This window comes from Heterocephalus glaber, unplaced genomic scaffold (assembly GCF_053883595.1).
Source record: "Heterocephalus glaber isolate CG9 unplaced genomic scaffold, H.glaber_assembly_v1.0 deba00000071, whole genome shotgun sequence".
Classification (NCBI taxonomy): Eukaryota; Metazoa; Chordata; class Mammalia; order Rodentia; family Bathyergidae; genus Heterocephalus; species Heterocephalus glaber.
In genome coordinates this window covers 19059231-19082928 of record NW_028258137.1, presented here as the reverse complement: position 1 = coordinate 19082928, position 23698 = coordinate 19059231, and the positions used below count along the sequence as shown (strand labels likewise).

Here is a 23698-nt window from a genome sequence, read left to right as displayed (position 1 = left end):
CTCTTTTTATAATGCTAACCAGTGAATATGCCTCAATTGTTTTTCTATGCTGAGGGCCCAGCTTTGTCTAACTACTTTATAGTAATTTCTAACTAATTTAGCTAACTGCAATATTTCCCCCTCTGAAGAAGTATCCCTAGCTGTGGCTAGAAGAGAAAGGGCATAGTTTTTTTATTATCTAACTGCTTTGGGCTGAGAAGGGTTGGCTGAGGGAGACCGAAGTTAGGGGTCCTCTCCAGAAAGCTAACTTAATAGGCCCTAGCTAGAAGTTGAATTGTAGTTTAGCAGTTATTAACTTTTTACAAGGTCAATCTGGTAGATCCTGGTAAAAGGAGTCTAGCATGTGCAGTGAGCTTAATTATTATAATTTTACCTGGATATCAAGTGCTTTAAAATATTAAGTATAGTTAGAGGGCTGTTATTTTTTTTACCAACTCTGGTTGTTCTAAAAGTTTAATTCCAGTAGAATGTTAACAGACAACAGTTACACATTATATAAACTTAAGATCAAGAGTCACACATAGAGGAGCTGGGGATTTAGCTCAGTGGTTTGGCTACCTGCTGTGAAAGGACCCGAATTCAATCCCTGGTACCAAAAAAAAAAAAGTCACACATAGTATTTTAGCATGATGATCATGATGACATTGTCTCTATAACACACTTAAATGTCCATCTTAGTATGAAATAGTCTTTTTTAGTCAAACACTTCCATCTGATTATAAGACATTAAATGCCACAAAGAAAATCTTATTTGGGCCGGGGATTTAGCTCAGTGGTTTCGTCGCCTGCTGCACAAGTGCAAAGACCCAAGTTTGATCCCTGGTACCAAAAAAAACACAGAAAATCTTATTTAATTTGTTATCCTTTAATAAGATGCCATCTAAAGAGAATGTACATATTGCTCTATAAATGTACCTTAGAAGTTTATAATGCCTAGCCCTTAATTTTATTGTGTGACATTGTTTGGACTGTTTGGCATCTGAGCATCCCTAAGCATGGTGACACATATAACATATACATCATGTAAGTTTTTAAGAAAAACTATTATTTGACAGGTTATCTCATGCTGGCTTGACATCCACTCTTATCACAAGTAGCTAGAGCCCAAGAGAAAGGCAGGTACCTGAGTCAAAAAAGATTATTAGGATATACAATGTTAGAACACTTGTACTCCCAGGAGGCATGAATCTATTTAGTCATGACATCATTTTGATCATCTGGCAACCTGGGAGAAGCATATCTTTAATGACATTTATCTATAAACCAACTTAAGTTTAAAAATCCAAAAGGGCAAAAAAGAAGAAAAAAATGTTGAGCTCAAACAAAACAGCTTGTAACAAAACAATGTTGAAACAAATTGGACAGACACACACATAAGACGGCTTATTTATATACCAGAGTGCACTCAGATGTATTTGCCCAAGTTAAATTATAATAATCCTTTTATAATTTTTAGGTTTGCAACTATAAATAAGACTAGTCAGAACTTTTGTAGGTCAATTAACAAAGATCTCTTATAAGAATCAGAAGGAGGGCTAGGGATTTAGCTCAGAGCCATAGTGCCTGCCTGGCAAGCACAAGGTCCTGAGTTCAATCCCTGGTACCAAAACAAAACCAAAAAAGAAAAAAAAATCAAAAACAAACAAACGAAAGAATCAGAAAGACTAAAAATCCTTTACACCTGTGAAACCAAAGGTAGTTTTTGATTGGAATATCTAGTTATACAGGTTTTTCATTGTTGCTTTGATAGCCACAGTTGTTGAATAGTCACAGCTGATAGTCAAAACTGCTGTTTTGATAGCCACATGCAGAGATACCCACATGATGAGAGAGGCAGTCCTCTGGGGACTGGGGCCATGCCTATTCTTTAACACCTGTTTTTGCTTAAAACTGTTATTAAACTCATAAGGTTCCCTAGGAATGTTTTGTTTTATCAATGAACCTGTCTCTGGTATAAGAACCAGTCAGTATTATTCTTGAGGGAAGTAAGACGAGTTAATCTCCAATTTTGCCTATGGACAGAAAGCCAGATAAATTTGAACCTTTATTTTTTGAAAGTTTTAGGATTAAACTTAGGCCAGTTTTTTAATATGGTCCAGTGATAAATAAAGGTCAGCTTTACTCTTGGAAGGGTTCCAGGGAGAGGAAACTCACCATTCTGGAAACTCTGTCTTGAAATCCAGCAGCCACAGAGAAGGGAAGTGCCTTGAACCAAACACTATTGAGAACTGTGTTATTTCTCAGGGGCAGGGCAGTGGAAAAGAAATAGAAGAGTGACTTTAAGTATGGGACAAGAACTAAATCTTAACCATCTCAGGTGCAGAAAGACAATTAAGATCAAGAGCTTTCCCAGAATAGGTCTGTAATCCTTAGTAAAACATGTCTCCAGAGACAAAAGCTATGATTGACTCCAACTGCCTTGCCAAGCAGAAAATTAAACCAATAATCAAAGAACCTGAATGGCTGCTCTTTTTTTTTTTTTTTGGTATGTGGGCGGGGGGGGGGCGGTGTCAAACTTGGGTCCTTGCGCTTGCGCAGCAGGCGAAACCACTGAGCTAAATCCCCTGCCTGGCTGCTCTTTTTTGTTTTTTGCCTCTTGAAAGGGAGTGAGAAAGAATGAAAGTGTTCTAACTATATTGTTTAAGGTTTACCTTTTTAAGTAAATTACTCTGAATCTGTAAAATCTAACTTATGACTTAAATGCCCTACAGGCTGTTGAGCAGGTCCCCAATCTTGTATAAACACTCCCAAAGCCATACCTCACCTTTTAATATACAAACTGAAATGGTGTCCTATCGGCAAGCTCAGTGTTGGGGCACTTAGAAATGCTTGTTTAAGCTTCTGGAATGCAGTCTTGGAATCAGATTCCCAGGTTAAAATATGGATATCTGTCTTTTGGGTTTCTCTACAAACTGATAGAGGGGTCATGCAATCTCGCTATATCCTGCTATCTAAAAGACAAAAGCCTGTAATTTTTAGGAATCTCCTTTGCTGTTTTAGAGTCCTGGGCTGGGGGAGGGAAAGAATCAGTTGAATTCTTTCTTCCCCCAGTCTTTGGGTTCCCTTAGATATAATGAAGCCTAAATATTTACCTCAAGGCTGTGAAGTTGTGCCTTAGATCTAGAAACCTTATAACCCTTTATCTGATTAAAAAAAAAAAAAATGGGCCAGGGATTTAGCTCAGTGATTCCATCACCTGCTTTGCAAGTGCAAGGACCCAAGTTCGATCCCCGGTACCGGGGGAAAAAAAAAAAATCAGCAGAGCACTAGTACCTTGGCTAGAGAGCTCTTCTGAGAGAACACATGACAGAGTACCCTCAACATATTGCAAGACTGTGACCTGGGAAAAACTATAGTATTCTTTTATCAAATCAGCAACTAGGAGCCAGGAATGTAAGCAGCACAGCACCTACCTGGCAAGTGTGAGGTCCTGCGTTTGATTCCCAGTCCCAAAAACAAACAAAAAATCAGCAGCTAGGAATGTCCTCATCTTTTTCCTAATAAATAGTTGACAATTTAAAATAACTGAATGGCTTAGTTCTCATCTTTTTTAGACCTTTATGAGTACATATCTGAAAGTATCTTTTATTCCAATCTCCTGTCTGGTTGGCAGGCTAGTGGGGGTCTTGCATAAGGACTGCTTATCTCCAGTAGGAACCAGCTGTTCCCCTGGCTGCCTGTCTTTTGACCTTCTAAAATTAAGATAATGTTTATCTCTAAATGTAATAGCATCTTGTAATACTGCTTGTCTCTCTCTAGAAATCAATGTTTGATTTAACACCAACATTACACCTTTCTAATCTAGTTCATAAGTCTGAGTAAGTTATCTAAAAACCTCAATATACATATCAGGGTCATTTGAAAACTTTCCTAGATCTTATTTAAAGTCACTGAGAGAAAAGGACACATGAACACAGGTAGTCCCATATTCCCCATTTATTTACTGTCCTTGAGGAGCTCATATTACAGCTGGTTTAGAGAAGCCTCACCCTTAGGATCTGAAAAAGAAGCAGGGGAAACCTCAGGCTCAGTAATAGTGAATGTGGCTTTGATTAAAATTACCTTGGAAACCTTGTCCTCAGGGTCTAAAGGGTGAGGAAGAGTAGCCTCAGGCTCAGTGAAAGTGGATACATCAAATTGTGCCTTAGGGGCCAGAGATGTCTGTTTTTTTCCTGGGGTGGTGTATAGTTACATTTTCAAAATAAAGATTATCTCTTACTGCAAAGAAAATCAGAGGCCAGGGATTTAGCTCAGTGGTTCTGCCACCTGCCTTGCAAGCACAAGGATCCGAGTTCAATCCCCGGTACCAAAAAGCAAACAAAAAAAAAAAAAGAAAGAAAATCTGAACATAAGGTAATTTTGACCATTTTGTCTCTTTTTTTACAATATAATTCTAGTTGTGAAATAGTATCATAATCAATACTTCTCTCTGTATTTCATTTTGGTTCTAGAGGGTAAGCAGACCATACAACTTTGGCATTAAGTTCCCAAAAGAAATCCAAGAGAAAGAATGGCATCCCTTTCATTTCTGCTTGATTTCTATATCCTCAAGGTATCCTCCGAGGTGCTCCACTCCAGAGCAGGTGGCTGCCACCTGGAGTTTAGAAGATAGGTCCGGTCAAGACAGGGTCTGGTCAAGATGGGTCAAGTTGGACTAGCCACCTTTTGCCGGTTCACTACCCTACCTTCACTACCCAGGAACTCACACTCCTAACCCCACCCTATGTTTCCAAAAGCACAAGCTACAATTGATTCCAGCTGTAATGGCCATGTTTAAAGAAGGAAGCATTGCTAGCAAAATTAAACTGATATTCTAATAGCTAAATCTTGGAAACACCCCAAATGCCCATCAACAGACAAATGGATAAGGAAGATGTGGGGTTTTTTTTTTAATACAATAGAGTACTACCACTGCCATAAAGGAGGATGAGGATGGGGATTTAGTTCAGTGGTTTTGCCACCTGCTGTGCAAGCACAAGGACCAGAGTTTGATCCCCAGTACCAGAAAAAAAAAGATAAGTAACTTTATTTTGTCTGATTTTGCTGGAGATTTAGCTCAGTGGTTCCGCCACCTGCCTCAAAAGCAGAAAGACCTGAGTTCAATCCCTGGTACCCCCCCCAAAAAAAAGGATGCGCTTCAGATATTTATAGCTAAATGGATGGACCTTGAGACCATACTCTTAAGTATGAAATAAATTGAACATATATGTTTAAATACCACATCATTTCTCTCGTGTGAGAAACTGAAAGCAGAAATAAGGACTAAAATGTATAATAGATATTGAGAAATGGGAAGAAAATGTTCAAATGGAAAGGGAAACAAGGGAAGAGGGAGGGAGAAAGGAAGGAAGGGACAAGAAAAAAAAGTGAAAATAGAAAAAATGGCAACAAAGCTTTTGTAGATAGGGATGGGAGGGCAGGAATGGGATAAAATTTAAAAAAAATTTTTTTTAATTAAACTGATAATCAAAAGATCTAAACTATTGCTTTCTGATTCTCTAAAAGAGAACAAGGAAAATAGATCAGTGGATAAATTAGAGTACTTTTTAGTCTGCAAAAGAGATCATCACCTCCAGAGACAGGCAGAGTCAAGGTAGTGACTTGGGAGGTTTCACCCTGGGCCCTAGGATAAAGCTCCCAAGACATCTCTGTGATTTGCCTAACTTCCTGGCCAATCTTCCTCAGCAGTAAGACAAGGTTGTTTTATTTAAAGTTTAATCTAGGGCTGGGGATTTACTTCAGTGGTTCTGCTGCCTGCCGCGCAATCACAAGATCCAGAGTTCAATCCCTGGTACTAAAAAAAAAGTTTAATCTAAAACGTCTGTGTCTCTGAAGTTTCACAGGTTAAACTTATAACCTAGCAGCTACAATTCACATGTTGGTAAAGGTGCATTTATCAGTTTCCTATGTGCATGTGCAAGGAAGAGAAAGGCTTACTAAAATCTGTTTTCTAGTGAGCATATAAAAACACAAATGCAAATCGATGATTGCTATTTTCCCTAGTGTAAGACAAAACAGTTGTTGCAAGTTGCCTTAGTCTGACTTCCTGGAAGGAGAAGCAGTCTCACTACAAGGGATTCTGAAGTGAACTCCCAACAAGTTGGAGAAAAATTTAAGGGGAGTTTTTGTTTGTTTGTTTGTTTTGTTTTGTTTTGTTTGGTACCAGGGATCAAACTAAGGGGAGTTTTTAACTCACTAGCAGAGAGAAAAAGTCCAAATAAAGTTGAAAAAAATCACCACATAGCATTCTACAAGTCTACTGTAAAAGTTCCAAAGTCCACAACCTATCAGCAAAGGCATCTTCCTCCCCTACTCACCTAAATGATGAAAATCAGACATAGAAGGGAAGAGAGAAAAGGTTGGGGTAGTTTCTAATGTATCAAAAATTTGTTTTCTTCCAGTGCCTGCCTCACAAGTGCAAGGTCCCAAGTTCGATCCCCGGTACCAAAAAAAAAAAATGAAAATTTGTTTTCTGTGTCTGCTTACTAACAGAGCAGTCCAAACCTGTAGCTCAACTCTTAAAAGAGGCATAAGAAAGGGCTCTAACAGCATCCTTTCAGACCATTCTGAAACAAAGGATATCTGACGATCACTGACAGAGTTTGCTGAGGAGTGCAAGTAGGGACAACAGATATGTGGTGATTTTCTGCTGATTACCAAATCAGGCTGTCGGGATCCAGCTTCTACTGAGGGACCTTTGGTTATCTGTCAGAAAATATCCCTGGCCATGACCCCTCAGTTGTCACCTCAGTTTTCACTAGTTCCACGCAATCAGAGATCTGTCTCCGAAAGGAAGCCAGTTGCCTATCTGGTCAAAATTCCATCTGCCATTGGCTTCAATGGGAATGAGGATTCACCAGAGGACAACTGGAGAAACCATCCTTTTCTTTGAGAGTGGCAGCTGCCCTAAGGGCAATTACTAGCTGCCAGAGTAACCACTGTTTGTTTATTACTCTATAAGGGACAGATAAAAGCCTGAAGTCTCTTTACCTGAAATGATTTCATAAGGGACCCATTTTACAACATTTTTAAGCAACTACGTCCAACTGCAACATATACAAGACAAGGATAAGACGTAATTTTAACAAAAGACAATGCATCATAAGAGATGTAAGGTCAGACCAAGGTACAATTGAGACTACCGAGGCAGGCAGTCTAAGTAACATGTGATGAGTTTAATGCCATCTGGGTGCAGATGGGCCAAGGGCGAGAAGGCCATTGGCACTGAGAGAAGGGTGCTTGTGGTTATATGGGACATTTTAGGTAGGGGAGGGGGCACTGTTCGAGAGGGTGGAAGATTTTAGAGTCCGATGGGTGATGGATCAGGGGCTGGCTGATAAACAGAGCTTGGTGAGAGCAGCAGGGTGGCTGCTGGCTTCTTATTATCTCTATGCTCCTGTGCATGTGGTTACCTGGTCTGCTTTGGCAGGGATCCAACTTGGAGGACCTGTCATCTCTGTCGTGTTATAGAGAAGAAAAGGGTAGGGGATGTATTTTTTATGACTTTTTCCAGCGTGACTGGGGGCTGTGTGGGCATCCTGTGAGGCGAGAGAGAGAAGAGGAGTGGGGGTGGGGGTGAAGTGGTTCAGTCCAGGACGGGGCAACAGAGGTGTCAGGAGCATGATGACCTTCCGGTCCTTCTCAGGGATCAGCTGGAGGCTTTTGTGGGACAGCAGTGTAGTGGGCAGTCAGGCGGAGTTGTCTGGATGTTATGGATCCAATCTGTTCCTGGATAGAATCTGTCAAAAACTTTATTATGTAGGGCCCAATCAATAATAGAAAGATTGGAAATAGGGGCTCTAACATGGGGAGAAACCAAGACATCTAGCCTGCTTGGAAAAGACTTTCCTAACCATTGATAGAACCACCTTTTGCCTGTTTTCCTTACCTGGTGGCTTGATCCTGGGGGCCTGCTGAAGGTAAACTGGCAGCGAGTATGAGGGCCAGGGGTATATATGTGAGGAGGAAGGGAAGATGGCAATACATAAGGGAGTTAGGCTGCCAGTGTGGCTAGACAGGAGGCTCAGGAGAAGGGTGGAAAGGCGGATTTTGTCCAGGGAGAAGTCACAGAGGATTTTCTGGAATAGGAGGTCCTTGATCCAGTGGGGGAACTGAATCTGGGGAATTGATTTGAGGGCAGGGGAAAAGGAGGTGTTCTGCCCCGGGCAGAAGGGATTCCAGCAAATAAGCCTGAGGGGAGTGAAGGGCAGTCTTTGGCTAAGGACTGATTGTGCCAGTTCAGCAGGAAATGAGTTAACTGCAAGGTTTTGTAAAGGTAATTGGGAACCGCAGAGGGGAGTGGCTGAGGTGCCACAGCAGGGCTTGGAGTAGAAAACAAAAGGAAGGCTAACTGAGTCAAAGGGCAAAGGGAGGAGGAGGGGAGGTGTTTAAGGTCTTTTTATTTAGTATCAAACTGGAGGAGGGTGAGAAGGAAGGAAAACAATTTGGTCTGTTCTGAGAAGTTACACAGAGTGCCCTGAAAACAAGAGATGTTTTATCTAGTTAAGATAGGATTTGAGGGGCTGGGGATTTAGCTCAGTGGTTCCACCGCCTGCCTCGAAAGCGCAAGCGCAAGGACCCAAGTTCGATCCCCAGTATCAAAAAAAAAAAGGTAGGATTTGAGGGAGGAAATATGAAATTGAGACCATGTAAGATTAAACCAGATTGAATGAAGTAAATAAAATGACAAAACACTCAAAAGCAAGGGATTTACATATCTTCTGGAATTTGGGTCAGTCTGATGGAAATAAGGGAGAATGAGTAGGAGAATTGTTGTCTAAGTGGTTTGAGGGGGGTCTCCTCACGTGAGTTTATAAAGGGGTTTTGTGAGCATTGCAAAACCTGGAATTCAGAGACAGAAATAGCCAATGATTCCCAAGAAGGAAAGGAGCTGTTGTGGGGTGGTAGAGTTGGGATCTGAGTAATTAAATGTATGTGGTCAGGGGGAAGAACTAGGAGGATGTGGAGGGACAGGTGATGTTGAATGACAGAGGGGACTGAGATGTCTCAGATGTGCAGGTTGAGGGGGGGAGAAGATGTGGGGCAGGAGAAAGGCGTAGCAGTAGGTGTGAGAAGGATGATGATAGGCTGGGGAGCAGAGCCTGGAATAGTGAGGCTGGCAGAGGGTTTTGTTAAAATGTCTCATCTGAGGAGTGGGATTGGACAGATGGGAATGACTAGAAACAAATGAGTAAAAATGTGGTCTTTTAATTGGCATAAGAGCAGAGGGGTTTTGCAGTGCCATCAATTCCCACAACAGTGATGAGGCTAAAGTTAGCTGTCCAGAGAATGAAGAGAGGGTGAAATGGATGCCCCTGTATTGATCAGAAATGAGACACTATTTTTACTGCAAGATTTGCCTGGAGTTTGGTGCCTGTGATGGTCCAAGGAGCATCTGAGACCTCTGAGGCATTTCAATCATCTGAGGTCCAACCGATCAAGATGGCAAGGGCAACTGAGCCCTGTCAAGTGGCCCTGGGGAGGGGACCCCTGAGTTGGGCCTAGCCACCCCAGTACAGTCTACCTTTCAGCGAGGGCTCTGTACATGAGGCATGGCTTGGGAGAGACTCATGGGTTGGGACAGTCTTTGCCCCAGTGGCCAGTCTGGTGACACTTAAAGCAGGGTCCTGGACCTCTTTTTTGGATCCTGGGAGGTTTTATTTGGCCCCCAATTGGCTTTTAGCCCTTTGGGTGGGTTTTTTACAGTGGATCTAAGCAGTTGTAAGTCAGAAATATATTGCTGGTGGGCAGCCATATCATGATTATTGAAATGCTTAATTGATCAATTTCTGATGGAAATCTGAGGACCAGATTTAAGTTTTTTGGAGCTTTTTGCAAATATCTGGGGCAGATTGGGTAATAACATGCATCCTTAAAATAAGTTGTCCTTCTGGAATCTCAGGGTTTAGAGCAGTAAAATTTTGAAAGTGGAGGCTAGGTGAGACACAAACTTGGCCAGATTTTATCTCATGGGGGCTTGGCCTGGGGACAGCTGGAACCTTTTTCTGTCATAGGATTGAGCTAGGGACCAAATCTGTCTGTTCTTGCTCCTCAAGGGAGAAGGCAGAAGTAAGGATGACACTAGAGGTAAGGTTAAATCATAAGATTGAGGAAGATATTGAAATTCTTGAACATATTTAGTGGGGTCTGTGAAGAAAGAACCCAGGCACTGATTAATCTGAGAAAGCTCAGAGAAAAGGGAGCATGAACTTGGATCATTTCCTCCACCCGTTCTACTTCCCAAAGCAGAAACTGAGGAGCAGGGAGTAGGGGAGAAATGCCAAACTGCAGTTTAGACCTTGTGTGAGAGGGGGTTGGAATGGTCTTGTTAAGATAAGCAGGAAGGTTGGAAGTGTCAGTTAAGTGGAGAGAGTAGGGACCAGAGTAGAGGAAGTTAAAGTAGGAGGTCCTGAAGGAAGCTAAGCAGCTTTGGTTTTTCAGCTGGGGCTAGAATGGAGGCAAAAAGGAGACAAGGGATATGGGCAGTTATGGGAGAGGGTAGGAAGAGTGGGTAGGGAGGCAGGGACAGTGGAGGCTTTTGAGGTTGGGGTGGATTAGGAATGGACTGAGGTTGTGGGGAGCAGGGGAGGCAGACCTAGAGACTAAGGATCAGTGGTCAGAGAGGAGGGGTAGTGGGGAGGGGGAGGGGAGGGAGCTGACAGAGGAGTTGAGAAGTTTAGTGGGGCCACAAGAGGCACAGAGAGAGGGGAGTCTGCGAATAGCCAGGGATGTCTGGACCTATGAGACCTCTGACCATATTTCCAGCCGGCGGGAATAGTTGTCTAGTTTTCAGAGAATTGAAAAGCTGAAAGTGCCATTTTTGGGTGAATATGATTCATTGTTTAATTTGTATTGTGGCCAGGCTGAATTATAACAGTAAATGAGATGTTTTGGCTTCAGGTTGGGGGTGAGATGGAGAGTTTGAGGTTTTTAAGAACACAAGCCAGGGGAGCAGAAGGGGGAATAGAGGAAGGGAGGTTGCCCATAGTGATGTCTGACACTGGAAACTGGGGCTTTTGGGAAAAGGAAAGAACATCTTTAATCGGTTTTCGGAAGCCAAGAGTAAATGAGCAACCAAGTCAGTCTTCCCGAGATTGGGCAGGGAACCTGGTTTCTGAGAGTGTGACCAGTACTGGGTTTCAAGCATACTTTGAACTTGAGCTGAATCAGACAGAGCACTCTGGATGAGAAAGGGTGACAAGAGAAGGGTGAGCAGGTAGACCTCCTGTAGGGTGAGAGGGAGTGAGATCCCAGGCGGACCTGTCTTGGGGGGAGGGAGTAAGATCCCAGGCGGACCTCAGCAAGGGTGGGGGGAGCAAGGTCCCAGGCAGACCTTGTCTGAGGAGAGGGAGTGAGGTCCCAGGTAGACCTCGTGGTGGGAGAGAGTGAGATCCCAGGTGGACATCCTCTGGGGGGGATGGGAGTGTGAGGGAGAGTAAAAGAATCACTGACCCATCCTGAAGAGAGTACCTGGACCAGCAGTGAGCCGTGGTAGGAAGAAGCCAGAGGTCGATGTCAGGGGTGGCCTCAAAGTACTCAGCAGGGTTGGGGGAGGGAGCTCAGATCTCCCCTTATGGGCCACCAAATGTAAGGTCAGACCAAGACACGATTGAGACCACTGAGGCAGGCAAAGTCTAAGCAACATGTGATGAGTTTATTGCCATCTGGGTGCAGATGGGCCAAGGGTGAGAAGGCCATTGGCACTGAGAGGAGGGTGCTCATGGTTATATGGGGCATTTGCGGGGGCACTGGTCAAGAGGGTGGAAAATTTTAGAGTTCCATGGGTGATGGGCCTGGGGCTGGCTGATAAACAGGGTGGTGGTGAGAGCAGCAGGGTGGTTGCTGGCTTCTTATCTCTGTGCTCCTGTGGATGCAGGTAGTGGGTCTGATGGGGGAGGCAGGTCCTGACTTGGGGGGATAAATAGCAGTTGTCAAGAGAAACAAGCAACTTAAAATTAAGACAATTTTGAACCAAAAGCCAGAAATCTATGAAACAAAGGCTAGAACCTAGCCTAGAATGTATGAAGCAGAAAGTTAGAACCTATGAAACAAAAGCAAACTCTTACCTCTGTCCAGTAATCTCAGGGGAAGACTTCCAAAATGAGGGAATGGATATCTGAAATGAGAGTTCATGTTCTCTAAAATCGAAGAACAAATTCTAGGAACAGAGGTTAAGAGTAGGAAAATTTTATTGAGAGAAAGATAATTTCTGTCTAAGAGGCAGAAGGGGGATCAAAAAATAGGTTGCCCACCCACCCTGCTTCTCAAAGGTGTTTTATGGGACAAAGCCATGAGGTAAAGTGGGTACAAAGTGGGACAAACCTATAGTCAACTAGTAAAATTACAAGTACAGTCACCTAGGTAATGTTAGTCCAATGGGAAATTACCAGGTGGACATGAGGTGGGACAAAACTATGATCGAACAGTAGGATTACAACAAATATAGTCTTGTAGGTGTCAGGTAAAAGAGCCAAAAACCAAGACCAGTCCGGAACCACAGCAAGCCTTTATTAAGGAGAAGGAACAATCTGCCAGGTTGCCTCTGAGCAAAGGAGTGCAGCAGCAAGGCAGGGACTGGGCGGGGATTGGGAGATGTGACTGTGAGGGATTGGAGGGTTTGTAAGGTGCCTCACCAAAAAATTGGAGGATCCTATGACATCACTGGTTGCCAGGAAGGGAGCAAGTATCTTTTGGCAGGAAGAGAGGCATCTAGGAAGAAGAAGGCTGTCTTTTGGTGGGAGAAGCCATTTTGGGGCTAGGTTTAGGTGGAGAAACACTGCATCATGGGAAGAAGGCCAATTTGGGCGGGAAGGGAGCCATCTTGGAACTGGGCTTTGGCAGGAAGAAGGGCAGGATGGGCAGGAGAAGGCAGCCATTATATGTAGCGGCCATTTTAAAATGAGGGAAATCTATCAGTAGGTAATATTGATTAAATGGAGATCAAATGGGGAAGCAAGTTACAGAGCAAGCATACAAGGAAAGAACAAGGATTTTCGATAAGGGATGGGTCAGAGACCTTTCCTGGAAGGGATAGGTTAAGGTCTTGGTCCACCCAGGTGACTGGTACCTATTTAGAATATCGATTACCGCTATTTGTCCCTAGGGGAAATACCTGGGTATAGTAGTTTCTCTCTTTTTTATAATGCTAACCAGTGAATATGCCTCAATTGTTTTTCTATGCTGAGGGCCCAGTTTTGCCCAACTGCTTTACAGTAATTTCTAATTTAGCTATCTGCAATAGTTTCCACCTGCAGGAATAGGGGAAGCAGGCTAAGCAGGTTTAGGATTGATTGACTTGAATAACATCAGTGGACTTTGGGGGATGGGGGGTATACCTAGTCCTCTGGTTTCTGGCTGACCCTGGGGTGATCAAGGCTGGTAAATAGTGGCTGGGCATGTGAGGGTTGGGGTGTAGCCCTAGCTCACCTCACATGTGAATAGCTTGTTTTGGCTATCCCTTGGAAGGACAATCCCCCTATGGTCCACCAGGCTCCAGACAGATGTCAAAGAATCAGAATACAGAAAGTAAGATGAGATTATTATACCTTATATAGCAGATGGGTCATCTGAGGTTCAAGTGGGAAGTGGCTGCCCCAAGGCCCCAGGCCCCACAGCAGGTCTGGTTTGGCCGAAGGGACTGGGGGTAATGCCAAGGCAGGGAGGGACAAGAAAGTCAGAAGAGCTACTGGGCCCGGCTCACAGGCTTCCTGGGAGGTTAATAAGGTACTGTGTCAGAAGTGCTCAAAACAGCCTGGCAGAATAGGTGCTCAGAGAGCAAATGTTTCCTTCATTTTGAGAGTATCTTTCACCCTTTCCCCTCATAGAGGCTGTAAACTCACCCTGTGGTCCTCTGTTCTGCCCTCAGAGCCCCAAACCGCTCAGCCTGAAGTGGACACCCGCCTGGGCTGTGTGCAAGGCCAGCAGGTGGGCGTGAAGGGGACAGACCGCCTTGTGAATGTCTTCCTGGGCATCCCATTTGCACAGCCACCCCTGGGGCCTCTCAGGTTCACTCCCCCACTGCCAGCACAGCCCTGGGAAGGTGTACGGGATGCTGGCACTGACCCCTCAATGTGAGTAGCCTGGATGGAGATGGACAAGCAAGCAGGTTGAGAGTCAGGTGGTCCAGCTGCCAACACAAGTGGGGCTGACCAGCTATCCCTCCATTCCTTCTTGGCTGCAGGTGCATGCAGCACATAGAAAGAATGAACAATACCAGATTCTGGCTCAATGGAAAACACAAAATCTTCCCTATTTCTGAGGACTGCCTCATCCTAAACATCTACAGCCCAGCTAAGGCCACTACAAAGGCCAGGAAGCCAGTATGCAGCCCAGAGAGACTTGTTCACCCATCCAACTCCACCCTGCCTTCCTCTCCCTCCCCTTCCCTGTTCCCAATCACCCCAGGGGTCCTGAAAATCCCTGGTAGATGGGCAGCTGGGGCCTTGGAAATTAGGAGTCACTGTCTCATGGCTATCTCTGCAGGTCATGGTACGGATCCATGGAGGTTCGTGGTGATTGGCTCTGCCTCCTCCCAGGATGGATCAGCCCTGGCTGCCTATGAGGGTGTGGTAGTGGTCACAGTTCAATACCACCTTGGGATCTTTGGCTTCTTTAGGTGACAGCTGGCCTAACAGAGGGCCTAGAGTACAAGTCCAGAGCCTGAGTGGAAGGCCCTCCATCACTGCTGTCTGGAGTAGAGGAGGAAGCAAGCTGGACACCGTAGCACCCACATATAATCCTAGCACTCTGGGAGGCTGAGACAGAAGTATTACAAATTCAGGCTTATTTGGGGCAATTTAATGAATTGGCAGCACCCTCCCTCAAACTAAAAAACGAAAGAAAGAGGTATTTAGCCCAATGCAAAGGCCCTGGGTTCAACCCCCGGTTATGCAAAATTAAAAGAAAGAGATAAAGAACCTTGGTATCTAAGTTCACCTCAAGGGAGGGCCACAAATAAAGCCAGAATTGTACACTGAACTTGGCCCATTGGGCAATGAGTGTTAGTTTCTGGGAGGGAGCCCATGTCTCAGCAGGGTATGGGGGCAAAGAGCAACAAGCTCTACAAACACCTGAGAGCCATCCCAGGCTCTCTGCCCTGCTAGGCGTGCCCATATCACAGACTGGGCATATAGAGAACAAGCAGAGTTCAGACCCAGGCCAGACTTTGGGAGCACAGAAAGGTTCTCACTATTCTCACAACTGATTCAAAGCAAATCAACCAAGGCCAAGGAATTTGTGTCCAGGGGACCAGCTTGAACTAATCACTACCTCATCCTGCTCCTAGCACTGGGGACAAGCATGTGCCTGGCAACCAGGCCTTCCTAGATGTGGTGGCTGCTCTATGCTGGGTGCAGGAGAACATCACTCCCTTCAGGGGTGATCCCAACTGTGTCAGCATCATTGGCGGATCTGCAGGTGGCAGCATTGTCTCTGCCCTGGTAAGTTGATACAGGCAGCTACAATTGTAGTAGGGGTCCCAGACCTCTCCTCTGTCCTCTGCTGAAAATGGTCTGTCCTCTCTGCTGCACCCAGGTGCTGTCTCCAATGGCCATGGGACTGTTCCACAGAACCATTGCACAGAGTGGAGTCATCTTTGCCCCACTGTTAAGAGGATCTGACTTATGGCTCAAAGCTCAGGTCTCCATTTCCTTTATTCTTATTCCATGTGTTCCACACACCCCATGATGTGCTGGCTCAGAGGTCTGAGTCAGAAATAGTCACCCATAGGAGGTCCTTGTTTCAAAGAGGGACCTACTAGGATAAAGAAAACACAGCACCTGTGGAAGTTCAGAGAAAACACCAGTGCATTCCTGGGGATGAGCAGTCAGATGTCACTTTCTGGAGGAGCAGACTGTCTCTGGCTCTTTCCCCAGGGTAGTGTCTTGGGGAGCACACCTCTCCCCAAGAATGCTTGGGGATCCCTGCATTTCCAGCCCCTGCTGCCTGAGAGATGATCATTCAGCCTCCAGATCCCACCCTCAGTCCTCAATGAGGGCCTTGTGAGAAGTCACCATGGGATGTCACAGAAGGTTTCCCAAATGGGCACTGCAGCTGCTCAGGCTGCAGTTGTGAGATAGTGATGGTCTTGGAAGCATGAAGCCATCAGGTAGAGACCAGCTGGAAGTTAAGGATTAGGGCATTGCAGGGACTCGAGGGCCATGCCAGGAATCTGCACTGGATCAGAGGGCAGGAAGAAGCAGGGTGACAACAAGTCTGAGCCTTCAGCAGGGCATATTGCCTCTTGTCTACATAAGAGCAGCAGCTTCTCTGCCCATCTCATTGTGACTGGGAGGGATTATCTCCACCCCGAACTCAAGGTCCTTCCCTGGGTTCCCCTGAAGCACACTTGTCCCTCCAGCCCCACTTCCCAGGGACCCCCTGGCCCTGCTCCAGCCTCAGCATTCCCACCATTCCTTGTCAGAGCATCCCCACACTGATACCCTCCCTCTCCAACCCCTTCTCATGTCATTCACTCTGCAAACTATTATGACACATAAAAGGACACAGTTCTCAGAGGGGAAATGTTCTCACAGAGCCAAAAAATAAACCAAAACACAGCCACGTGTGGTAGTGCATGCAAGTAATCCCAGCACTTGGGAGACTGAGCCAAGAAGATTGCCACCAGTTTGAGGCCCACCTGAACTACATAGTAAGTTCAAGGCCAGACTGAACTACATAGTGAGACCCTGTCTCAAAAAATCAGAGAGAGAGAGAATAAAAGGCAATCATAATTTGGTGTCATTGAGGTACACACAGGTTACGTAAGGGAGGCCTCCCATAGGTGGTTGGCAGATCTTTGGCCAGGCTTGGAGTTGGTCTGTGACATCACAGCCCAGTCCTACAGATGCACCCCCTTTCCACGGGAGGGAAGGGGTAGGGGGCTGAAAAGAGGGGAGATACTTCTGTCTGTCCCCAGAGCCTTGCAGACTCCTTGGCCTGCAGCTCTGACTCCCCAGCTGAGCTGGTACAGTGCCTTCAGCAGAAGAAAGGAGAGGAGCTGATCCCTACCAAAGTATCGATATGCCACCTCTTTGGGGATGGTGACAGGCAGAGACCCAGAGGGGCTCCTGTCCAGCTCTTATGGGGACAGATGGGAAGTCACCAGTGTGGGATGGGGCTTGGGGCAGCCACCCATAAGAGAAAGGGGCTGAGGGCTCCTCCTGGCCCTGAGGGTTGGCCCTGTTTTCTGGGGACTTGCATGTGCTTGGAAGCAGTACTTGTTCAGGGCTCCTGATTCCCTCTGGGCTCCAAACTCCAGTAATTTTCATCTCCTCATTTTCCCTGAAGCCTCAGCCACTCAGACGAACAACTAGGTGACCCCTGGGGCCTCATCCTTTGAGGCTTGGCCCTGACGGGCATGGTGGGGGGCAGGGGGTTCTGCTTTGCTTTCTCCTGCAGAAAATGATAGTCTCGACCTACACCATAGATGGCTCTTTCTTTCCCAAAAGCCCTGAGGAGCTCCTGAAGGAAAGGCAGTTCCACCCTGTGCCCTTCCTCATAGGTGTCAACAGTCATGAGTTTGGATGGCTCATCCCCAGGGTGAGTGTCCCCTAGGGTGAGTGATCTCTTCCCTTCAAGGCTGTGACCATCACTACAGCCCTGTGTGCTGAATGCTCCTGTTACTCCCATCTGATTGGTGAGAAACTTGAGGCTCACAGTGGTTTCAGAGTCACCAACTAAAATCATCCAGCTTCATTTTCACAAAGCAAACTTTCCTCTCCAGGGATCATTTCTGCACAGAGAGGTCTTCTGGGCAATACTGAGCCTCAGTAGATTTCTGCTGGTGTCTGGTTTACATATCAGGCTCTGTGAGACTGGTTAGGGTGGCTCTGTGCTTGACTGACTACCTGAGACTCGAGTTTCAGATAGCATTAAGTCAGTGGAGACCTCACAGGCCAAGCACCTTCCAGTCCACTCCAGTGGCACAGAATTCCCCACAATAGTGTCAATATCACTCTGTCCCCCTAGACAAGGGGGTGAGAATCTTGCATCATTCTCACTTGCCTGCTTATGTTCACAGCAACCACTTTTTTAACATTTTCAGTGCTGGGAATGGAGCCTGGGGCCTCATGAATTCTAGGCAAGCACTCTACCATTAATCTACACCCCTCTGCTTTTAACACTTGCAAACCCCACACAAAAGTTTCACTTTGGCATTTGAGCAGGTTCTAGTTTTTACCACTGCAGTTAACAGTGTAGGGAATATCTTCATGTCCACAATTTTTATCCCTTTACTTATTCCTTTGGAATCAATTCCCAGAAGAAGTGTTGGCTTACAGTAGGAGAATCTCATGCAACCTTGACTTTCAAGGACAAAACTTTGTAATTTCTAGGCTAATGTCCCACTCTCTCGGCAGGCAGCTTTACCTCCACATTGTCAACTTAGAGTTGTAAGCATAAAATTTGCAGAAACTCAATGTAGCTAGCTGCCAAGACCTGCACAGAGCTGGTAACAAGGATGGTTCTCAGCCATCTGTGGATCCATGAGCTGCTCACCACATCACCAGTGCAGGGGTTTCCTGACTCTCCTTGGTATCCATGTGAGTGCAAGTATACATTTTTCAGCCAGCTCAATGTTAACTAACATCCATGGTCAAAGTTTAAGCCATGGAAAGAAAGTATGATACCCTTCATGAAAATCCTCTCCCCCCGCCCCCCACATTTTAACTATGGCCACTGCCATAGCACCTTCTAAATTCAACTTCAGCCTCCAGGGTTTCTGTGGGGTTTTTTGGTTTTTTTCTGTTTGGTACTAGGGATTGAACTCGGGTTCTTGCTCTTGCAAGGCAGGTGGCGGAACCACTGAGCTAAATCCCCAGCCCTTACCTCCAGGTTTTTATTGCAAATTTACCAGCATTTGCAGCCAGGTGCAGTGGTACACACCTGTAATCCCAGTTCCAGGAAGCTGAGGCAGGAGGATTGCTATGAGTTTGAGTCTATCCTGGACTGCATAGTGAGTTCAAAGTCAGCCTAGACTACATAACAAGACCCCATCTCAAAAATATATGCCCTTTCCAGGTGTAGTGGCACATGACTGTAATCTCAGCACTCAGGAGGCTGAGGCAAGAAGATGGCCATGAGTTTGAGGCCAGCCTGTGTAAGACCAAGGGCCTTACCAAACGCTCCGAGGAGCTGACTTCAGCAAAGAACACCCAGGAAGGAACACACTGGACAAGTTGGAAAGTAAAACAGACCTTTATTAGTCTGGCCAGATGGCACTCCCAAAGCAAAGTAGCTTAGAGAGGCAACTGGCTCAGAGTCCGAAGCTGTTTTTATAGGGGGTCGCAGGGGAAGTTGGCAAGCAGAAAGAACACTACGCCCACAACAGACCTTCCTGGCACAACAAACCTTCCTGGCACAACAACAAACACATCTCTGGAACTTGATGTCTACCTGGTGATCCGTAACAGAAGCAGAAAGTTGGGGCCCTATTACAAAGATGGAGTAACTGTTGTTCAGTCTCACACCTGGGCTATATATCAAGACCCTGTCTCAAAAAATTTTTAAAAAGAAAATATGCCCTCAAAATCAGCTTTATTAGGATATAACTTATGCATCATAAACTCACCTCCATAAAGCATAGTATTTTGTGCATTTTAGTATATTCACAAAGTTGTGCAACCTTCACCACTATCTTATTCCAGAACATTTGCATCACTCTAAAAAGAAGCCCTGATCCTATTAACTGTCGCTCTCTAGTCTCCTCCTACTACCCCTAGCAACCACTAATCTGTTTGTCTCTAATCTACTTCTGTCAAATCTATTTATGCACTTATTCTGGGCATTTCATCAAAAGAGAAACATAAAATAGATATCTTTTGGGATTTGATCTATTTCATGATGTTTTTAAGGTTAATTCAAACTGTAGCATGTATCAGGCCTTCATTCCTTTTCATGGCCAGGGCATCAATAGAATAGATACCACATTTTGTTTATCCATTCATCAGTTGATACACATCTGGATTGTGTCTTAGTTACTTTTCTCATTGCTGGGACAAAATACCTGACACCCACAAGTTAAAGAAAGAAAAGTTTATTTTAGCTCACAGTTTGCAGAGGTTTCAGTCCATAGTCAAGTGGCTCCAAGGCAGGGTGGCATGACAGAGGAGAAACAGGTCATGCTTTGGCAGGCAGAAAGCAGCAAGTCTTCCTTCCCTTTTTATTGCACTCAGGCTAAAAGTCTATTGGTTAGTGCCCCAGGATAGGCCTTCTGTCTTCGGTAAATCCATTCAGCCACTTGCAGAGTTATCCTAATCTAGGGCAGGGGATTTAGCTCAGTGGCACCTCGCCTGCCTCGCAAGCGCAAGGTCCTGAGTTCAATTCCCAGTACCAAAAAGAATTATCCTAATTCAGTCAGTGGACTGATCCAGTTATCACACAAACATAATCCATATTCATATACCCTAGATCCAGTATCACACACTCAGAATCCAGCCACTTCCCAAAAGCCCTACCTATGAGCACATGAGGCTTTGGGGGAATATCTAGATATAAACCATAATAGATTGTTTCCTCCTTTTTGGCCATTATGGATAATCTCCTAAGTACATTCGTACATAAATTTTTGTGCAAATATATTAGTTTTCCATTACTATGAGGAAATATATTTGTCTAAGTAATTTGTAAAGAAAAGAGGTTTATTTCGCTCATAGTTTTGGTGGCTGAAAGTCCAATGACCTGGTACTGGCTCTTGTGAAGCCTTCCTACTCCACATTCCCAAGCCACATTCTATTACCAGATGCCAGATTGCAAGATTGTATCACCAATGGTAAGAACATGGGTGGGGGGAGCGCGGGGGGTGGGGGATGATGATCACCAGACAGGAAGAAAGGAGCTCTTTCATAACAAAATTGCAGCTGAGGATTTAGCTCAGTGGTTTTGCTGCCTGCTGCTCAAGGACCGGAGTTCAATCCCCCCCGGTACCAAAAAAACAAAAAGAAGACTACATAACAAAATTGCAAAACTGGCTCTCAGGAGAACTAAGCAGGGATCCTGTGAGTACTAGGTTAATCTATTTTTCCAGCACAAGTTCCCAATGACTGAAGACTTCCCACTAGGCCCCACCTCTTAAAGATTTGTCTCATACCCTGCCACATGGGTGTATCAAACTTCCTACACATGAACCCTTGGAGAACACAGTGCTGGGATTTACAGGCATACACCACTTTGCCCAGCTGAGTTACATATTCTGGATACAAGTTTCTTATCAGACATAGGACTTGTGAATACTTTCTTCCATTTTGTACATTGCCTTTTCACTTTCCTGATAATGTTCTTTGCAACAAAAACTTTTCATCTTTATGAAGTTCATATATTTTTTTTCTTCTGTTGCTTTGTGCTTTGCCTAATCAAAATTACAAAGATTTAATCCTATATTTTCTTCTAAGAATTCTATAATTTTAGCTCTTTACCTTTACATCTATGTTGGAAGTTTTGTTGGGTTTGTATTTTGATTTTGTTTTTGTTTTTATTTGTTTGGTTGGTTTTGGCATTGGGAGTTCAACCCAACCAAGGCCTTCCCACTGACCAACCTCCCCAACCTTTTTTTTTTTGGTACTGGGGATCAAACTTGGGACCTTGCGCTTTCGAGGCAGGTGGCAGAACCTCTGAGCTAAATCCCCGGTATCCTCAACCTTTTTTAAATTTCGTATTTTGACATATTTTCATGTATTTCACTAAATTGCCGGGACTGGACTTGAATTTGCTTTCCTCCTATCATAGCCATCTGGAGTGCTGAGAGTGCAGGCATGCACCACTATGAGAAGCTTTGAAGTTAATTTTTGTATATGGTGTTAGAGGTTCTTTTGTATACAGTTATCCAGTTGTCCTAACACCATGTTACTGAAAACATTTCTTCCTTATGAATTGCCTTGATGACACCCTTAAGGAATATCAACTGACTGTAAATGTAAAGGAATAATGTTTGGACTCTCAATTCTGTCCCAATAATTTCTGTGTCTATCCTTATGCCACTACCACACTATCTCAATTTCAATGATTTTGAAGTAAGTTTTGAAATTAAGAAGTGGACATTCTCCATCTTTGTTGTTTTACAAAATTATTAGTTTGCTAGGGTTGCCATAACAAAGTACCATCTGGGGCTTTTAAACAACAGAAAGCTGTCATCTCAGTCAGATGTGGTAGTGCACACCTATAATCCCAGTACTTGGGAGTTAAAATTTTAAGACTAGCTTGCACTTCATAGTGAGTTCAAGGCTAGCCTGAACTACATATTAAGATCCTGTCTTATTTAAAAAAAAATGAATGAATGAATGAATGAATGAAAGCTGTCATTTCACAGGGTGGCTAGAAATCTGAAATCAAGGTGTTTCCAAGGTTGGATTCTTCTGGGTGCTATGAGGAACAATCAGCCTCTCTACTGGCTTCTGGTAGCTTCAGGCATTTCTTGGCTTGTAGAATTTCTCCCTTCACAATATCTTCACGTTATCTTTCCTCTGTCTCTATTTCACCCTTCCAAGGATACCAATCATATTGGATGAAATCCAACCATAATGATTACCTTTGCAATCGTCTTAACATAACTGGATTAGCTTCCTAAAGACATGTTCTCCAAGTAAGCTCACCTTCAGAGACGCATGTATTGAGTGTCTTAGGTTACTTTCTCATCACCGAGACACAATACCCAACACCCACAATGCAAAGGTAGAAAGCTTTATTTTGGACCACAGTTGATAGACGTTTCAGTCTGTAGTCTCGACTAGCATAGCAGAGAATAAACAGCTTATGGCATGGCAACAGGAAGCACAGCAAGATCAAGAGAGGAGAGAGATGGAAATAGACTTTGCCAGGCCATGCCCCCAGTGATCCACTTCCTCCAACCAGGCTTCACCTTCCAACATCACATTTAGCTATGAACTCATCAGTGGGCTAATCCACACTGATGAGTATACACCTCCATGATCCAGTTATCTCCCAAAAGCCCCACCTATGAGCATATGAGGCTTTGGGGGGGATATGTTGCTATAAACCATAACACTGGGAGTTAGCACACTATTTACTCATGTGTGAATTTTTTGCTCCTGTCCTCACAGATTAACAGAGTTAAAGGGTTAATGAAATGAACTTTAATAAACAGTTTGGCTTGCCATAGTGCTTACTCTGTGTCAGGCCTTTTAGCTGTCTATCACCTTAAGCACTTGGCCACCTCGTCAGGATTGTCGGGCCTTTTATACACATTAACTCCATCCTCACAACAGTAGTATGAGGCAGGTCATTGTCCTTCCTCTTTGACAGATTAGGAAACTGAGACACGGAAAGTTTACTAGGTCATGCATTTAGTAAGTAGCCGAGCTGGGATTTGAGTCCGGTACTAAAACTGTAACATGTAAAGCCAACATTTAGCCTTTTTAACTTTTTCTGTGGCTCCTGCTATGGCCCCAGGGGTCTTGATATTACTCTGCAAAAATTTTGAGTAAATTCTCTCATTCTCCTTTTTTTTTTGGTACCGGGGATTGAACTCGGGTCCTTGGCGCTTGCGCAGCAGGCAGCAAAACCACTGAGCTAAATCCCTGGCCCTAATTCTCTCATTCTCTATGGTACTGCTATCAGCTACTGCCAGTTGTCTGTGATGCTACTGTCCCCAGCCACCAAATCGTTTGCAAATTTGAGGTTTATCTTCTGGGGTCTGTGGACTAGTGGGTTTAGCCACATGTGGCTCCATAATGAGTTTCTGGACAGG

The 23698-nt window shown here is 44.6% G+C and overlaps 1 protein-coding gene and 1 long non-coding RNA gene across 3 annotated transcripts in view; one reads left to right on the top strand and one right to left on the bottom strand.

Moving 5' to 3' along the window:
• The window catches only part of Ces3 (carboxylesterase 3), a 29474-nt gene that overhangs the window by 2448 nt on the left and 3328 nt on the right, over window positions 1–23698 (top strand). For both annotated transcript variants that reach the window (XM_087205514.1, XM_087205511.1), the window contains exons 3-7: window positions 13865–14069; window positions 14180–14614; window positions 15284–15437; window positions 15532–15636; window positions 17371–17538. In XM_087205514.1, coding sequence (XP_087061640.1) covers window positions 13865–14069; window positions 14180–14614; window positions 15284–15437; window positions 15532–15636; window positions 17371–17538 — 1067 coding nt within the window. The remainder of the gene's footprint in view (window positions 1–13864; window positions 14070–14179; window positions 14615–15283; window positions 15438–15531; window positions 15637–17370; window positions 17539–23698) is intronic.
• On the bottom strand, window positions 11639–12825 carry LOC147830643 (uncharacterized). The gene is made up of 3 exons (XR_015448978.1): window positions 12633–12825; window positions 12066–12115; window positions 11639–11907 (listed from the first exon to the last, which is right to left on the bottom strand). It is a non-coding gene; the product is annotated as an uncharacterized LOC147830643 (long non-coding RNA).